Source organism: Dermacentor variabilis, chromosome 1, assembly GCF_050947875.1.
Source record: "Dermacentor variabilis isolate Ectoservices chromosome 1, ASM5094787v1, whole genome shotgun sequence".
Lineage (NCBI taxonomy): Eukaryota > Metazoa > Arthropoda > Arachnida > Ixodida > Ixodidae > Dermacentor > Dermacentor variabilis.
In genome coordinates this window covers 244,702,048-244,721,465 of record NC_134568.1, presented here as the reverse complement: position 1 = coordinate 244,721,465, position 19,418 = coordinate 244,702,048, and the positions used below count along the sequence as shown (strand labels likewise).

At 41.6% G+C, this 19,418-nt stretch overlaps 1 protein-coding gene across 2 annotated transcripts in view; it reads right to left on the bottom strand.

Annotated features, from left to right (window-relative positions):
- The window catches only part of Wdr59 (WD repeat domain 59), a 98,490-nt gene extending 79,303 nt beyond the window's left edge, over positions 1-19,187 (bottom strand). The window contains exons 1-12 of one of the 2 annotated variants that reach the window (XM_075672595.1): positions 18,921-19,014; positions 17,279-17,676; positions 16,922-16,971; positions 16,347-16,476; positions 12,720-12,808; positions 12,522-12,602; positions 12,423-12,460; positions 12,219-12,307; positions 11,933-12,049; positions 5,980-6,057; positions 5,714-5,873; positions 2,413-2,496 (exon numbers count right to left, since the gene is read on the bottom strand). In XM_075672595.1, coding sequence (XP_075528710.1) covers positions 2,413-2,496; positions 5,714-5,873; positions 5,980-6,057; positions 11,933-12,049; positions 12,219-12,307; positions 12,423-12,460; positions 12,522-12,602; positions 12,720-12,808; positions 16,347-16,476; positions 16,922-16,971; positions 17,279-17,458 — 1,096 coding nt within the window. In that variant the 5' untranslated portion in view covers positions 17,459-17,676; positions 18,921-19,014. Of the gene's footprint in view, positions 1-2,412; positions 2,497-5,713; positions 5,874-5,979; positions 6,058-11,932; positions 12,050-12,218; positions 12,308-12,422; positions 12,461-12,521; positions 12,603-12,719; positions 12,809-16,346; positions 16,477-16,921; positions 16,972-17,278; positions 17,677-18,920; positions 19,015-19,144 lie in introns of those variants that run through there. The other variant, XM_075672585.1, reaches the window with a different exon arrangement.
- Positions 19,188-19,418: the final 231 nt, after the last annotated feature.

The window sequence follows — 19,418 nt, the reverse complement described above, 5'->3', positions numbered from 1 at the left end:
TTTTTCTCGTTAAATTGCATCATTTTATGTAATTTAATATGCAATTTCATAAAAAGTTAACAACGAACTGTAGCCAAGCGGTCCGGTGAGAATGCATGAAGCAGTGAACCGGGTGAAGGAAGGGAGGAGGCGCTTCCTCTGTAGTTGGTGCCAATTTCAAATCACTTGAAAGTGGAGGGGGCGGGGGGCACCTGCAAGGGTAGGGGCGCTTGCTCAGAATTTTACGGTATATACCTACTATGGCTGAGTGAGCTCTCTCAGACACAATTGCTTCTGCTCAGATTGACAAGCATACTGCTGAGCTAGGCCACTTTGAATGCCGAGCGAGAGGCTAAATTGAGCGCCTATTGCGTCATGCATGTGCGACAGGGGCGCCAACTGTGCATGCAGCACATGCATGATCAAGTAGCGGCTGCTTTCCTCTACACAACGATACCAAAGTAAGGTGTGTAGGTAATGTGGTTGCAAAGGTATAAGTGATAATGCTATAACATGTGTTTGTTACATACTATTTCAGCAAACAGCCCCAATTTTTTAAAGATGTTTCCCACCAGAAATTTTAAAAAGGGGTAAAAGAAATTGAGTAGTCTCAATAGGTCTGGTTAAGAGTAAAAAGTTCAAATGGGAAATGAAAGCAATGAACATGAATATGTTTTGTCCATAGTTAAGAGAGAGAGAAGAGATTGATCAAATAATAAAATAAGCTAAACAGATATTAGACTTCAACTAAGGATGATAGTTATTAAATAATAGTAAAAAATGGCTTATGAGAAAAAAACATAAATGGGGCAGGGGATATGATTATTTGTTTTTGCCAGATGTAAACTGCAAAAGTTAAGTGCAAATGCCTTCTCACCATGAGTACAGGGTCATTCCATGCCTAATTAATCAGCGTTTTTTCAACCGTCACAGATATAGCTGAAAACATTTCCATGTGTTTGTTGAAGTTAAAAATTCATTCTCCCTGTTTATTTTTCTTATCCAGCTGAGCCAGAAGGCATCAAACAATATTTATTTTCAAAGGCACATTGTATGATCCAGTCATTCAAATGGTGTGCATGGCAAAACAATGAAGTGATGTGACTGCCAAAATAACAAATATTTCAAATATTTGAATACTTTTATGAGTTTTGGCACTGGCAAAAGTCGGTAAAATTGCAATGTTTGAATTTTTTTCTTGGAAGGCCAGAAAATCCAGAATCCCCAAATTAAATATAGAATGGTAACCCGGATGACATAGTAGAAAAATATTTGAAGCTTTGAAGCGTCAGCCAACTGTTTGAAAAGTAACTGTAAAGTTATAATTTTTTGCAAAAAGCTTTGTGTTCAAGGTAAAAGAAGTAGCTTTGGTGGTCAGCTTAAAATATATCTAATACAGTTAAACCTCGTTGATAAGTTTGCGTTACGTACATTTTCCAGGCGCCAACGTTCACAATCAAGAACACAAACAATGCCTCAATAAAGTTACGCTAATTTTTTACCAGTTCACACGTTCCCGGAAGACACGATTTTTCGGCACCAACGTTCAGTATGTCGCCAAACTGCGATCATATACGTTTTCCTGTCCCTAGATCCCATGTAAACAAGAAAATGCGCGAGGCGCACACGATCGAGAACAGTATATAGCTGCCTGCCACGGAACCTTCACCGCAATACTCACCCGCTCATCACACATGAAAACGCCTGCGCGCACTAAGTTTCTCATTTCAGTAGCAGCAAATTTTCTCCAGGGTCGTAGAACACCTTCTTATTCCAGTACCAGCAAATCTCCGCCCGGGTCGTCGCATGTCGCATTCACATCTATCGCCGTCAAACCTATTGTGATAAGCATCTTCACCTACCTGTTTTACAGCACGTGGTGCGTAGTGCCATTGCAAGTGTACTGCAAGCTTTTAGTGGGCGATAATCCAAACGCGGCGCCATTCCCTGCTGCAGGCGGCGCGATGTGTGGCCATCACGTTTCGCTTCGGTGGCATCCGGCGTTGCCCACCAGCTCGATTTTGTTTCGGTTTCCCATCGCCCTCTTAAAACACTACGTAATAGGAAAACAACAAAATGCGTCTCTGGCTGCTGGAGCATCACCAAATCAGCGCGCGTCGGCGATTCGTGCCGCAACCATCTGCACGACGCATTACATAGATGTCAACAGTAGTTGAATCTGTCAAATTTTTTTAGTTATTCGAATTGCACATTTTCCCGATTAGTATGTTTTTTCTCACGTTTCTCCTAAAATGTACGAACGCAGTTCTACTGTAGATAGCTCTACATATTTGCTATGCATGTGAGAAGTTACAAAAAGGTATTTTTAAACTCCTTTAGAGTTTAAACTTCTGGACTCTCTATACTTTCTGTTGTAGAATATGAAGAAAGTTCTTAGTGGTAGTGACCTGGCAGGTTAAAATGTTCACTAACTGTTTTGGGCAGTGCCTAGGTTGTATCCATACAATATCCATTTAAATCCAACATTTTTTGGCTGTCCTCTTTCACCATGTATTGCTTGTGGAAGAACAAACATTCCAGCATATAAATTAAATTACAGCTAGTGCAGGTAAAACTTTATTTAATTTCATGCACACAATCACTGTGCTTTTAATCATTGTGTCATTATTCTGAAGGTGTTTGCGGGGTTTTATACCTGAGATGAGAACAAGCTGTTATGTTGACAGTACACTTAGGGTTGACTGTTGCATGCACTAACACGTCTTTAACCCTACAGGGCCCTAACACCATGCCACATCAAGGAAAATTAGAACTTATTCACCTTTATTTCTGGCAGCTGAGACATTTGTACAAAAAAGCACTGAGAAGTCATTTACGTAAGAAATGAGCTAATATAGTATTTATTAATTTATTGGTTTGATGAACCATCTACAACTAGGCGGAAATCGTGTTTCAGCGGCTACTACAGGCTTTATGTTACATTCCCTATAATTAATTCTAAATTTTCAGGTATCAAAGTTACCCTAGCAAAAATTATATGTTGGGCTTTATGTGGTTAAAGTTTTCAATGTGGGGATAGGTCACAATTGGTACCACCAGAATGCTTTTCTAAGGCACTTACTGCTTGATAATATTCAATAATATTTTCGTAGAATATTGTTCATGTTTGTGAGGGCATCAAGTACTTTGTCCTGAAGGTCAGAGAGCTGTTTCAGGCTGTTTTTAACCGTGCAATTTATGAATAAGTTTTAACAACCTCACCTTTCTATTGGTCAAAGCAATGCCTCTGTATGCGTTTTCTCCCATACCTGTCCGTTCTTCGTGGAATGGGTGAATGATGCGACTTAGGCAAGTGATCTCATTGGTTTTCAATATGACATCAGCAGGAACACTTTAAGCCTACCATAGCTCCTTGAATTCCTTCCACTAATGTGCAAATGTAAGGTGCCTCGATTTTTCTTCCCTTGGTCTCACTACTATTGGTGCTAAACGAGAAGAAAGGGGGTTAACCGAGGGGCCCGATTTTATTAGTCATATCATAAGAAGCCAACAAACACTGACACCAAGGACAACATAGGGGAAATTACTTGTGCTTAATTAGTGAAATAAAGAAACGATAAGTTAATGGAAATTAAAGTGGATGAAGAAACGACTTTCCGCAGGTGGGAACCGAACCCACAACCTTCGCATTTCGCGTGCGATGCTCTACCAATTGAGCTACCGCGGCGCCGTTTTCCCATCCACTTTCTTGGGTATTTATGTGTCCTAGTAGAACCCTGGGAAATGCGAAATGCGAAGGTTGTGAGTTCGGTTCCCACCTGCGGCAAGTCGTTTTTTCATCCACTTTAATTTCCATTAACTTATCGTTTCTTTATTTCACTAATTAAGCACAAGTAATTTCCCCTATTTTGTCCTTGGTGTCAGTGTTTGTTGGCTTCTTATGATATGACTAATAAAATCGGGCCCCTCGGTTAACCCCCTTTCTTCTCGTTTATTACACAACGAGGGTCTCGAATCCGGCAACATTGATGCCTTCAGGTAGCATGTGTGGGTTTATTGACCAGTTGCCTTCACTCAAAAAGATCACGTTCTCGTGACGCCTGCGGCAAAAAGGACGTTCCACATCCGCCGCCAAGGCCTGTGAGCGGTGGCGCTGGCTAACACTCCCAGGGTTCTACTAGGACACATAAATACCCAAGAAAGTGGATGGGAAAATGGCGCTGTGGTAGCTCAATTGGTAGAGCATCGCACGCGAAATCTGAAGGTTGTGGGTTCGGTTCCCACCTGCGGCAAGTCGTTTTTTCATCCACTTTAATTTCCATTAACTTATCGTTTCTTTATTTCACTAATTAAGCACAAGTAATTTCCCCTATGTTGTCCTTGGTGTCAGTGTTTGTTGGCTTCTTATGATACTATTGGTGCTGTTTCATAAGATGAGGTACACTGTCTTTCTCTGTGTATGCAGATTTGCATAAAGAAAAGTTACATTTAAAATGCACTATACTGTAAACAGTTGCCTTATGGCTAATAAACACTGCAAAAGACACAAGTAACAAGGCCAATGCTGACTAACACCTTGCTTGTTTATCGCAGCAGCACAACAATAATAAAGTAGAAGACATAAAAGATTAAAAATGCAAACAGAAAGGCCCCGACGATCTACGGTGACTCCAAAATACTTTCTTTACTATCGCAGGAAATCCCATTCTGCAAATGACTGGTATTTTGTATCTTTAAAGAGAGAGAGTGTATACAGTCCTGCTTGACCCCAATAATAAGTAAATTGCTGCTAGCACACTAATTCCCCTTTTGCAATACAAGTTCACTGTCACATTGAGCAAGGGTCATTTGGTGTTAGTCTGATTGGGAGGCTCTCACACAGGGAAATTCAATTACACTTGCTGTGACATACACAACTCTGTGCACAAGGTAAGTGAAGTAATGACAAACTTAGAAAAAGGGAAACCGTGCGTCAGCACTGCTTTCCTTGCCTTGCTATAATATCATATTAGTTATACCTCCCAAGTTAAGGCACTCAAATGTGTAATCGCTGCACATCAGGATGTCTTTTCTTTTTTCCGCACATGCTTCTTTGCTTGCGTCTCCCGTTTACTTGTTGTGCCACTAGAACACAGCCTACTTACTTGCTTGCCCGCGTCTTTCATGCTATTGATCAGGTCAAATAGAGATCTTGGTTAAATTATAATGATGTCCTATGCATTATGTAATGTACCGCAATATTGACTAAAAAGGTACAAGCCAAAGCATACAACCAGCAGTAGCCTTCTTTTTTAGAACACACAGTAGCCTGGTATCTCTAAAAAAATAAATTTTGGACTTTTATGTGCCAAAGCCATGATCTGATTATGAGGCATGCAATACTCAGGATTATTTTTGACCACCTTAGATTCTTTAATGTGCACCTAAATTAAGTACATGAGCGTTTTAACATTTTTTCCCCATCGAAATGTGGCCGCTGCGGCGGGGATCGCATCTGCGACCTCGAGCTCAGCAGCACAATGTCATAGTCACTAAGCTACTGCAGTGGGTATCCTTGTATTTCTAACTCGTTAGACAAGACTATGTGACTTGCGACATGTCTAAACTAAAATTGATAATAATGGTCTAACCCGAAATGAAAAATTTCAAGTCAACAAAACAGCTAAAACATCTAAAAATTTACATTAAGAAAGCTATAGCTGTTCGATAGCTAAAGTAATTAATGCTAGAGAATGCATCGTTACCTATCAAGTTAGACAAAATATCTACTGACCGTGTCGTAGCTGCCTCCAGCCGAATTCAAGCACGACATCAGAGTGTGTAAGAAATGTTCGGACTGGCATGCTTGTGCGAAGGCTACTCCAGATGACCAGGTTCTTATCTCCTTTCCGAAGCTTGGTAACCAAGGCTGTGACGAGGCCATCTCCAAAGGGCTAGAATGAGATGCACATGTCAGATGCCTAAAAACTAACTTGTTGAGAGAACTTTCTGTGAAAATTACTGAACAGGTTAACAAATACAACATAAAACCTGCCTTACCAAGTACCTCGCCCTCCACACAGGTGCTCCTGCTTGTAGCGTATATTCAACTTTCTTCGGATTTGTCACATCCCAGAACTATAATAAGGTAAAACTTCCAATCAGAAATAAAAATTACAGTCATAACAAAATCTTCACCATGAACAGACAGAATTCGAAATGCAAATCTAGCAGAACTGCATATAACATGGTGACAGCTTACTGCACACAATGCTCTGCACTCTTGTCTAGTTAACCCTATGAAGCCCAAGCACCATTCCACATCAACGAAAATTAAAACAACTTGTTCACATTTATTTCTAGCCATATATTGGTACGTAGAAAACAGTGAACTGATAATTGAGCAAACGTTAATTAGCATGGTAATTACTTACTTTAGTAACTGATTTGCTGAACTATCTACAACTGAAAACTCTATCCAGCCTATCAAATATGCTAGTATGGGCTTATTAGGTTTCCAGCGTTTAACTCTTTGAGCTCCAAAACTTGTACCCACTTTCCGGTCGCTCCGGTCCAAAACTATTTCATCAGTTTTGGGCACTGCAAAATAAAACGCACACTGTGGAAGAAAAATTCACAGGATGTTTATTTTTTCAGTTTTTTGTCCCCATGTCATTTAGCAATACTTGGGCAGTGTGTGGAAGCGCTCAAAGCATTCTCCTGGGTGCAGTCCGGGACATTTGCTGCAAGTTTTGCAGAAGAACACTGTTTCCTTCCCGCCCACTTTTGCAATGCAAGTAGCACAGTCCTTGCTGCTTTGGCCAGGCATCTTGTATATGAAATGGGGCTTTCCATCCAGCCCTTGTTTGCAGTCCAAATGTGCAGACGGGCTGCACTTCCTAGTTCAAGCCCTTACGTCACCCACCAGCTGCTCTATCAGGTTCCTCTGGTACTGCAGCTGTTGCTGCTCTTTCTGTCCCTGCTTCAGGATCTGCAACCTCATCAAAACGAAGCTGCTGACAACTGAGACTTCAAGAAGCCAAAAAAGAAAAAAAAGCTTCCTCCACCATATTATTAATTTGCGAGAAAATGCATAACTTGCACAATAATGATTGGCCCTGTCAACTGCACCCATATTTTAGGTGTAGTCGCATATTGCCACGGACTTCTCCAGTGTCAGTACTTTTCCTCCAGCTTTCTTCCTTGATATTTTTTTCTTGGATGCACTGTGGGCTGGACTTAGCATTGTCACTTGATGCTTGTTTCGTCAGGCAAGCGCCATGTATGAGTTTCTTTTGCAGTAAGCCACCACTTCATCTTTCTTCAGCTTCTTGAGTTTCTGGGGCATTTGCTTTCGATTTGTCATCACAGCCTCTGTCAGCAATACACTCTGCGAAAGTAGCTCTTCCACAAGCATAGAGGACATGTGAAATCTATCTGTATACAGATGATAGCCACTGCCCAGCATATATTGCTGCACTTTCTATCTAAAGCAGATGAAGCACAATCCTGCATGTGAAGGGGAGCTCGGGATGGCAGAGGCTATCAGTTGTTGTGCTGCTGTAACATGTTGTGCTGCTGTAACAAGCAAGACCAATGCAAGTGGAGAATCTAATAAATGATTTTCCTATAAGAGTGCTACAGTTTAGTGCAGAGGCACCAGCTCCTGAGCAAACGCACAGTGCACTTCCGCTCAACAATCTCCCATCAATCAAGTAGAAAGCCTCAGTTGCAGGCAGCCTATGAATCTCTCTCGATTTAGGCAAAGCAGTTTAACTGGGCAGCCTCACTGTTTGCATCCCATTGAAGCAATGTGCGGGGCTGTAGTAACATGCTTGCCTCACTCAAGGAATGCAGCATTCTGGTGAGATGCTGTCTCCTTAATTCATTACTGTCATTGTCATAGTGCATAAGATAACGAAATGCACTTGTTTATTATTTGCAAACACCTCAGTTGAAGGGGAGTCCAGTTGTGAAGGGCATTATATATATGCAAAAAATAAGGTAAATAATCTTTTTCTAATCAAATGCACAACACACAAATTCTATATTTCACAGTTTAGAAATCAGAAAATGGTCAGTATCTGATTCAATACTTGGAAGTTGTTTTTTCTTGAATATTTGTACCTGAGTACATTAGGAAATTTTGTTCGAACAACCCTAGTTAGTTGAAAGAATAGAACAGTCAAATTCCCTTTGTTCAGAATGAAGCAGCTGAATAAGAGCCCATATTGGTCCCTTATTCAGTGGCCTTACTTGCAGCTACATTTACTGGGAATAAACATGAAAAGTAAAAATTTTGTTTTTTGTAACCAATCTAACTGCATATTCAAACAACAAAAAATCCGTCTCCATTCCACCCTGTGAAAGTGGATGTACAGCGAAGCTGTTGCCAACATTAGAGGACGTTAGACAAGCACAATCACCACAAGCTATGTACGTCACGCACGCACGCATGTGTGCAGTAGTGCAGCATGCATCCTCATTCTTTTAGGAGCTCTGCCAAGTGCAAATGCCTTATTAAATGAATTGAATTTTTCAAAGTAAATTGCATCAGAAAATTCGCAAAGCACGACTTACACACAAGCTGCAGACATGATAGCTTCGGATTGTAATTCAAATATATATGAGAAAACTGCAGGATGCGTGCTTCAGTGTGCAGGAACAGCGCGTAACAATATTTTTGTTACATGGAAACTCAGACAAAGCCCTTTTCCAGCTGCCGTTTGAGGTCTGTCTGAGTCGCCGCAGCCGCTAGGTGGCGGTACTATTTTTGGTTGAGCACAGAACGAGCCCACGAAAAAATCCCAACCAACTAGAGGCTAACAGCTTCGCTGTAAAATTTAAATTGTGCCTCCAGCATCAGAGGACATTGAAATCAGAAGTGCAGCAACAAATGCACAAGCTAGCCATTTCATCGAAAAGAATTCAATGCAATGAAGTGAACGAAAGCACACCAAGCATGCAGGTGCATCTGTTAGCTGTAGGCTTAGACATTTCGGGATTTGTGACTGATGTACTCTTATGCTGCTTTTAGGTTGTGTCACTGTACTGCTGAAACACTCTCGACGTGTGGCGAATGAGAAAAAGTATACATGTCACCATTAAAAACTTCGGAGTACTCAGAAGCTGATATAAGCCATGTTACAAGCGCAAAGGCAGTTCTTGTCACTACTTAGTCGATTATGAAGCCAACAGACAATGAAGCCAAGAAAAGCACAGGGGAAATAACTGTTCCTTTAAAAAAAAAAATTACGTGTACACATAATGCAGAAAAAGGAAATGAAAGTGGAAAAAAGACAACTTGTTGCTGGTGGGAACCAAGCCCACATATTCCGCATCACGCGTGCAGCGCTCCACCACCACGGCAGCACTTGTAATGTCTGGTCCTCTGTTCTTGGTGTTTGTTTTTATTACGTTACAATCTCTTCACTAAATGATCTACCAATTGAGCTATGGCGGTGACTATCCCACCATACACTTTTTTGGGTATTCGTGTCTGTGCACTATATTTTGGCCCTGGCCATCAGCCAGCACTACTCATGGCAATGGCAGCAGATCTGGCACAGCCTTTTAACCGGAGGCAACAAGTTACCCTTTCATCCACTTTCACTTCCCTATTTCTTATTATTTATACATTTCAATTAAAGAAAAAAAAAAAGGTTATTTCCTCCGTGCTTTCCCGAGTGGCTGGGAGCATTTCATAAAGACTACCTTTATTTTATTGCAGGGCACTAAACATTACTTTTTCTAGTAGCACACATAACACAAGAAGCAGAATAGAAAAGAAAACTGAATTACAAAATGTGTATTTTGGGCGATGTCCCACATCCCCCACCTTAATGTTCTCAAGCAGCGTACATAACACTGTGCAAAATGGGTAATACTGCACACGTTCAAATAACAGGTACACACTTTTCTTATTATAATGAGCTCACGACCAACATTCTATTCTTTAAATGCTAAGAAAGTAAGAACATTTTCTTGCATTAAGTGAATATAGTCTCTAGGGACTATATGTAAGGGTACACATATATACTATTCAGCTATAAGGTATGAAACATTACTATGTGCTTGCACTCCTGGACCAAAGTCTCATGTAGTTCATAAAAAACAAAACACATTTCACAGAAAAACCATGGTAAAATAAGTTAATTGTTACAAGTGCATTATAACAAAACAGTGTGAAAACACAGGCCAGAAAGAGACGGGCACAGGACAAGCACACACTGCATAGATCTTGACACATTCTGATCAAGTCCATGATGCAAAAATTAGCTATCATGCATGAAATGTATTAAGGATGGGGGGAACTTGTAGACCAATTATGTCCAAGAAGTTCGCAGGTTATCAACTGTGACAGCACTAAATGTGGAGGGGAGCCCTAGAATGTCCCAGGAATGCCTCAAGTTTAGAATAGTAAGCTGTTGGGCTAGTTCTTTTGACATGATTTTTGCAAAGGGGAGCGCAGAAGCGTTGGGGGAAAAGGGAGACGTGGACAGGAAAGACGTCTTTCCTGTCCACATCTCCTTTTTTCAGCAACGCTTCAGTGCTCCCCTTTGCTAAAAGCATGCCTCAAGTTTTCTCTCTGCAGCATGATTCATCAGGCATTTTCTATGCACAAATTTACGATGTACCACAAGGTCACACACCTTCATAATGTATAGTTTTGTTGCCTCACTTCCGAATCCTTGGCTTTATGCTCCTTACTCCCTTGGATCTACACACTTTCCTACCAGTAACAAACCACTCAGTTCTCTGGCATCCTTTGCAAATTGTCACACTCACTTTGTACTGGAGCCCTATGCCTTACTCTCGCCATTTGCCATTTGTACGTTGTGCCGCTTCTACGACATCGCCATGCTGCAATAGTATTAAACTATTTTGAACACTTCCACAAGCCCTCACTATGTCCCAGCAAGAAAGTAGCCTGCCTGCACTGTGATAGAGATGCAGCTGAAGTGCCTTCAACAGCTGTGGCCAACCACCACAATATTTGTGGTTCACTGTGCCTGTAACTTCTACAGATTGCCAAGGGGAACAGCATCTGTTAAACATGACAAACACTGCCTTCTCTGCTGTTTCACTTTTACAAGGTTTGCATCCTTCCTTTTTCTGGTTATTCAGTCCAAAGTATACACAGTGTAAAACGAGATGCTGCATAACACAGAACACCTCGCTTGCCATGGCTACTTGTACCAGTAGGGTGACCACTGGCCCTGTCACTCATCCTGGCATGGTATACCTATAGCACATGGTGCATGCACGATATCAAGTGTTCAATAGTAAAAAGCATGGGAAGGTGGGCGTCTGTATGCCAACACGTGGTTCTACAGATGATTCTCTTTTATTGTTTTTGCTAGTTATTATTTATTTTAGGCAAGTTTCTGCTATGTCGAACTGTCATTTATGCACACTGCATTGTAAACAGGCGACTTTGCTCGTGTACCTGACATTTTTTTTATAAGGTTTGTAGCACACAGTCAGGTGCAAAGAGGAGTCGAATCACAGGCCACATTTCACTTTAAAGAATCTTGCAAGTAACAGAAGGGGTTGCACAGCGTGTAATGATTACACAACAAAATGTGCAAGGAGAAAGTCTACTGTAGGATGAGCAATGAAAATTCTGGCCTCTTCTGGGAGAATACTTTTAGCGGTAGGGCACTCAGGCAGACCAGCACTAACAGACCCTAGAATGCAGATGGTCTGGAGAAATTAAAAAGCTCTCATCACACATTTGTGCACATAATTGGCATTTCCTTGCAGTGCCTTAAATTTGAGAAATTGTTTCCAACTGGAGCAACTGCTAAGTGGGTAAGTGTTTATGACCATAAAGGCACAAGTTAAGCAACACACCCACCAGACTTTGCATTGCTCTCCTAGCATCATCTATGAAATAACCATCAAAGCCCTATTAACTTTTATATCCTCTCTGAAGGCAGTTCACATGCTGACGCTCTGATAAGAATTACAGGTGAAAATGTCACAAGGCTTTAAAGACTTAAAATACAACCTTCACAGTTCCATCTTGACTAGAAGTTGCCAACTGGTGCTCACTTGCTGGACTCCAGTCCAGTCCGTAAATTTTTGATGAGTGAGCTGCTATGTACTGTACAGGACTGCCACTTTTCTGAAAACAGAAATGCACATTTTAATTGGCTTGCAAGAAAACTTAGTAGATATAAGTACTAGTACCACATTCTCAGCATACAGGCAGCACACCAGACATGACCATGTGTCTCAACAAGTCAGCACTAAAATGGTCACAGGAGGAAAATACATATGACAGAAGTACATACCCGTGTGTCCCATATCCTGACGTCACCATCATGAGAAGTGGCCAGGACATGCTGTGTAACTTTGTTCCACTTCACTTGGCTGGCGCCAGCTAAAAATGTGCAATTGTCATAAACAGGTGGGTGGCTTTCACAGTACCAAACACAGGAAAACTTTGAGCAAGCCTGATATGACTGATGGGAGCCTTAAATGAATTTTTAACTCACTGACTGCAGACAGGGATAAGTAGGGCTTCCGCAGGTCCCTGCAAGCACACTCAGAAGTTAATGAATCTGCAACTAATGTAGAACAATAAATTGTCCAACCTGCTATCCCAGATGTGGACATATGTGTCATATGACGAAGATGCGAAAAGATTTTCATCAAATGGTGACCAGTTGATGTCACTGAAAGAAGTGTAACATAGTTATGGTCTCGTGGGCAAGCTCCACATAACTGTGCAAGGCATTTGCATGTGCGCTGTAAAAAGTGGTGACTGGAAACATGGAAACAGAAGTGCTTACCTAATAGCCCTCGTATGAGCCTTTAATATGGTGTGCTTTGATAGCAGCTCACCATTGCACCACGTCAGAAGCTCCACATTCTGATTGCACTGAAAATTTGGTGTAAAGGCTTTTTAATCAACATGACAAAAAAAATAGTCTGTTAATGCCGAGAGCTCTACCTTACATTGTTTTCTTATGAAGATAAGCATCATAGTTCACTGCACTAACAAAAACAATAACATACAAGGAGAGAACTCTAACCAAGTACACACAATAGTAACTGTACATCCACACATGACATCAGATGGTTACATTTTCCAACCAGTAGAACAGGGCCTGCTTCCCAAGAATCACTAGATGTAGGAATCATATTAGGTCCCATGCCTTTTCCGAATTCAAAGAAACATGAAGTTTTAATTTTTTTTTAATGCCTTCACTGGCTTAACTGACAAGCTCTAGCCTATTTACAACCAATAACATTACCTCTGTCTCACCTGCACATACCATGACAATATATTTTCTTGATTTTTTTTTCTGCCCGCCTCCTCCTAAGAGAAAGTTCCCGATCCCCTTCCCTATGCTGAGTAGCATGTAGGCACTTACACTTACACCAGCAGAATTCTCTGCATTTCTTTAAAGAACTTTCTCTCTCTCCCCCTCTGTCTCTCTCTCCAACCAGTGCATGAATAATGCTTTCAAAGCATTTAGCGTACAGCTTCGAAGATGCATCGTGTTCTGTATCACAAGGACTATATCTTTCTATTATGATATGCTAGGAATGTTACCAAGTATGTTTAGCTGAAGACAGAAAACATCACTGCTACAAATACTTTATGTATTTCATGACTCTATGTAAATATGTACAATCAGTGACGTGTTTATGGAGTATGGAATCCACAACAAAAAATTCAATTTTCTAATATCCTCGTCACACAACCTGAATCTACAACATGCACAGTAGTGGTTATACACACAAGTCGAAGCGCATCCCTTTAATTCTTAGCTACATGCCCAGGCTGCAGAAATTCATTCACGACCCCCATGTTCCGCACTCCTTCATGGTCAATTATTAGGGGTGTGCAGATATTTGAACCTTTCGAATAATGAATCAGATATTGTCCTATTTGAACAGCCACTATTTAGAAATGAGAATATTTTTGAAATAGTTCTTGAATATTCAACATTGCAAACTGTACACAATCAAACATGAAATTGAAGCAAAAATGAAGCAAATGTCACTCCTGCCACATGTGGACATAAAGAATGGGAAGTTACCTAGAGCACGCTGTGTGCCTAAAGGAGCCCGACTTTTACAGTATACCACAATTATTTGCACTCAAATTTCGCGCAGACATGACATTTAGCAATGGGTACTGTGTGGTACTATTCATCGATGCTAAAACTGTGTGTTTTCTTGGAATGAAATCTGAATACACTCGATTGCAACATTACTTGTTATTATAGTGGCACCATCTGCCATTCGAAATAGAGAAAATGTGATTTGCTCCACCACTGCTGCAGGGAATGTGCAATTTCGTTTCATTCTCAAAAGTATACGCAGATGCTAACAGGCTGACAAGACTGCTGTTTAAACCTGCATTCTACTAATTCTCAACCACGCATACTACAAAAAATCCTGTTTATTTGTTAATTAAGCTCCATTCAAGCTTTTGATTAGGTGCGCTTCATAATAGGCAGTGTAATGACAGAAACCTAATAATTTAATGCATAGTGGGAAGTCAACATTGGTTTATATTACGGTGAAAAAGGCTGTTCATTATTGAAAAACTATTAGAAAAATATTCAACATTCTGTTCAATTTGCTTTTGATGCTATTGAATTTGTATTTGAGTCAGGCTCAACAGTTACTGTTCACACGCCCTTACCAATTATGCTGTGCTGACGCACTACATTAGAGAGTATTCCAGAATTCGTGAAACATGAAGCAATATCTCAATTTAGTATGTGAATTCGTTTCTAAAAACGAAACACCATACGCTTGGTTGAAGTGTTCCTTTCCAGCAGTATTTTATACAAACAAAACTAAAAATGAAATTTCAGTTTGATTTTTGCAACTGTGTGTGTTATGTAGTCAGAAATATAAATCCTTTTAATACAGCGTTCATTTTGCCACAACTACCACTGCTGTAAACACAACTGCTACAACACATTTAACTAGCTACGCTTACCAGATTAAAAGTTGCATGCGTGATTAATAAAAAAAAAGAGCCATTCCACTCTGTACCTAAGGTGGATGACCAATGAATCTGTAGCACATCACACAGGGTTAGACAAGGGTACATGTAATAATTTTCATCATTTGGTAACGGTAGTGACGATAGCTTTGTGATTACTGGGATATACTGATTGGTTCAGTAACAGCCTTAGACAGATTTTTGGCCAAAGTTAAACCTATACTCAACTGATGTTGAGTAGTTGAGTGACTTGGATTAGTGTGGCACTTCAAACCAAACTCTTCTAGCACAAACTGAGTGAAACATTTCTTGTCTGGTTCTGAAATGTCCACACTGAAGTGTCCAACGATGATCACAGGGATAGTGTCATCACAGCTTAACCTACGGAAACTTCTCGAGATCACACTAGGGGGCGCCCGGAGATACATACACAGTGGGTATCACAATTTCGTCTTTCGTTTCTGCAACACAGACATCCCCACAGTCAGCGGCATTCTCCTCTCGCGAGTCAAGGGCGTATGGTTGTACATAAATTTTGTCCTCTGTGTACATGGCAGACAGACAGACAGAAAAACTTTATTTATAGCAAGTGAGTTTGGACTCCTCTGGGTCCCTGGACCACCGCACGGTCCCGCACTACGTCGAGACGTTCATGCTCCTTTTGTGTGTACATGGCAAGTGTCATGGCCTCCTGCTCATGAGTCCATGAGCTGTACACAAGCTATTCCAGAATACCCATCGACTTGAAACAATGCATCTTGATTTATTGATTTCATTTATTATTATTATTATTATTATTATTATTATTATTATTATTATTATTATTGGAGGAGTATTGAAGCCTGCATCACCTCTGCCGCAGGTCAGCCCAGGATTGCACTATCTCCGGGATGGATCCACACTCACCTTTTTATTGTTGACACACAAAAAATATGCAGCTTGACTTGTTTATTTCATTTATTATTATTATTAGATGCGGACTGCTTGAAGCCTGCTTCACCTTCTGCCGCTCGTGGGCCCAGTATTGCACCATATCCTGGATCAGCCTACGCTCACCTTTTTTTATTGTTGACACACAAACACGGAAAATACATGGAACCATAGCCATATACAGCTTTGCTGTAAAAAGGCTCCACATGAAAGAAAATTCTCCATGCTACCTTCACAAGTGGCATGCAACTCAAACATAGCAAATGAGATTCCGGCTAGCTCTCAACAAAAGAAGCGCTGACAGTGACAGTGACAGAGGCTAGTGCAGCGTAATAATTTGTTTTCAGTCTAAGTGGGCAAGACAACCTTTTAACCCATAAGTGCTATGCTGGTGACCACTCTTAAAATAACTACACAAGAGACTTAAGGCTCAAGTGGAAGACATGATATCCGACGTGTGTAAATATGCATATAAGCTTTGCTCGTTTAAATGGCAGCATGAACAAATGCAGTTACTTACAGCCAGCAAGAATGTGTCTGCAAGATGTGGATTCCATTCTGCAGTGGTTACTTCAAACTTGCTCTGGCGCACACTCTTTTTGACAGTGATATCGGGTGAGTCCAAGTTCACAAGAGCAATATATCGACGCCTGCAGATGTCAAGCAAGATTTCTCACAAATTTCTGGACAAGCAATAACCATGCAGTGAAAATAATCACTTCAAGCTCGAGGTTTCCTTTTCAGTGCTCGCCAAGTGAGCACAAATGAGTGTCTAGTATCTTGGCATTATTCCGCTCCCCATCGGGGTGAGGCCGCGGCGGTGGGGATTTGAACCCGCGACCTCCACGTAATCTAGAGTGAAGGTACATTTTCGGAAAGTCAAACAAGTTTTAACATTGCGGCCTTTCTTTTAGTCTCTCGCTCTTTTTGTTCTGTTTCACGTGAAGGAAAACAACACTTAAATACAAGTAACTCTTACGAGGCACACATTGGACAATTTTTGGCATACTAATAATCTACGAACACTCCCTGCTAAAGTCGCGAATTTATGTCACAGGTAAACTAGTGTTCAAATTATATGTAACCCATACTAACCCTGCTAAAACGGCGTATTGTCCGTCAGAGTCCAGGGCCATCGCAGTAGCCTGCAAAGGTGCCAACGCATTAACAATAACATTACAGCTGTTCGACAAGTTGCTTTTCAGTCTGGCTGACAGCTACATCGTCGTTATGAGCGCGTTATCGTTACCTTTGTGAGCAAGCGCTATCTTCATGTTTTAAGGTAACAGCAACAATTTTGTACTGCGACCTGAGGTTGCAATGTTTACATAAGTAACCAAGCGAGTGCTGTGTGTAAACACCTTATTTCCGACAGCAAAAACTGGGAGGCAAGCAATATCGCAGGAAGCTCTCTGCATGTAAAAGTTAAACAGAATAAATTATGAGAAATACCTGCAGATCCTTGTGCTCCGAGACAACATAGGACAAATTCACTGCTGCCATGCTCGGCGTCGGATGAAGCGGCTGTGGGGAAGAGCCGCCGACGCGGCCCTGACGGGGTTGCTCGACCACATCGCGCCGACATCGCACTTCGCCAAATACGCGTTTGGAGCGTGGCTTCGAGGCAGGCATAATGGGCACTTCACTGTCGAGATGACAGAGGATGCGAATGATATGTTGCTCACAGGTAGATCGCAGACACACGGAGTCTTCCACAGGTCCTGCCTCTCCAAGCAATTGTCTCCGAGACCGAGATGCACTTCTGTGGAACACAGAACGCCAGGTGCCCGCGTGACGCTCGTACCAAGCACGTGCGTACCTGCACGAGGAGTTCCCGGGTCGCGTGCGTGCTGGGGAGTTGTTAATGAGAAAAATGAAGACTTAGCGTTTAAGAGCCTGCAGTCAATTCCCACCAGCACGATCTTAAATAAACATCATACCCCGCTTGGAGAAATTGAGGAAAAGGCACTTTATACAAGGAAACTAGTGAAAACGGAGAAAACATGCAGTACATCTGCTTACTCCTCACCCCCATTTCAATCATTCCGACCTGTCTGCTCAAGGAAATTTCGAGCTACCAGCGCAGGTACTGATTGTGCATAATACGAGATCTGAAACATTGCCTTGGCGCTCTTTGGCGACCACCTGGCCCAATAACTATAATCCGATCTGAAAGTGTATTCAGTTGACTTCTGTGCTGGAGAAGAATGAAGTTAGTTTTATATGATGAAGTATATGTTGGCATGATGCAACGAAGAACGAGTGTTTGCGCTGTGCAGGCTATCTCACTGGTGGCAGACGCCCACAACGATAGAGTTTCCTACTAAAAATTTAGTAGGAAGCTATAGGAAATTCACAGAATAAAAATGGGTTGAATCGCTTACGGCAGACATTGCCAGCTCCTGACTGGAAGCTTACCATTATCATTGAAAAGGAAGGTTCACAATCAGCGCATTTTACCAGTGCTGACATATGGAGCAGAGACTTGGAGACTGACAAAGAAGCTTGAAAACAAGTTAAGGACCGCGCAAAGAGCGCTGGAACGAAGATTGCTAGGCATAACGTTAAGAGACAGAAAGAGAGCGGTTTTGATAAGAGAGTAAACGGGTATAGACGACATTCTAATTGACATCAAGAGAAAAAAATGGAGCTGGGCAGGTCATGTAATGCGCCGGTTAGATAACCGTTGGACCATTAGGGTTACAGAATGGGTACTAAGAGAAGGGAAACGCAATTGAGGACGACAGAAGACTAGGTGGAGCGATGAAATTAGGAAATTCGCGGGCGCTAGTTGGAATCGGTTGGCGCAGGACAGGTAATTGGAGATCGCAGGGAGAGGCCTTCGTCCTGCAGTGGACATAAAACAGGCTGATGATGATGATGATATAATAGTTAGAGGTGATCAATGACCCATTCGGCTTTAAAGTCTGGTCACGTAGCTGGCAAAAGTAACTTTAATTTAATGTCACTGAAGAGAATTGGAGCTCCGCAGTAGCCATCAGAACAACAGACGCCTTTCTGAACTTTGCATGATTGCCATGTGACAACAGCAGCATATAGCTGAAACTTTTGCAACTTACTATTGCGCCCGTACCTGTGGGTTTGCGTAATGCAGCCTTGGAGCAAGTTGAGAGGGCTTGCCTAGAGTCACTGGGAAAAAGTAGGCTTGCGCAGAAGTCTGTCACATTTTATGAGGTATTGTAGTAACATCAACTTTCTTTTGTCGCACCTCCTGCGGGACAAAGGGTCGACCATACCATACCACGGCAGCAGTTTCCCGTGAAAGTTGTCCATACGCTAGCAACATGACGGTATTACCTGGTATTACTGGCTTCCATCTGGTTTGTGTCATCATGTCTACCATGGAAATGATGGGAAATACATGGATTTGTCTGATCTTCGTGCTTCTGGATTCAAACGGTCTTGTGGCTTTGTTTATTACGCTTTATATGCCTTCATTGTCGTAAATTTCAGAGCAATCTATACTCTTCGAAGTGCATAAGACGCTGCGAATACGCATAATTGCTACTAATTGCAACGAGTGAGCTTGTCAAGGTAGCCAAATCGAAACGCGCAAGCTTCTCAAGGCACT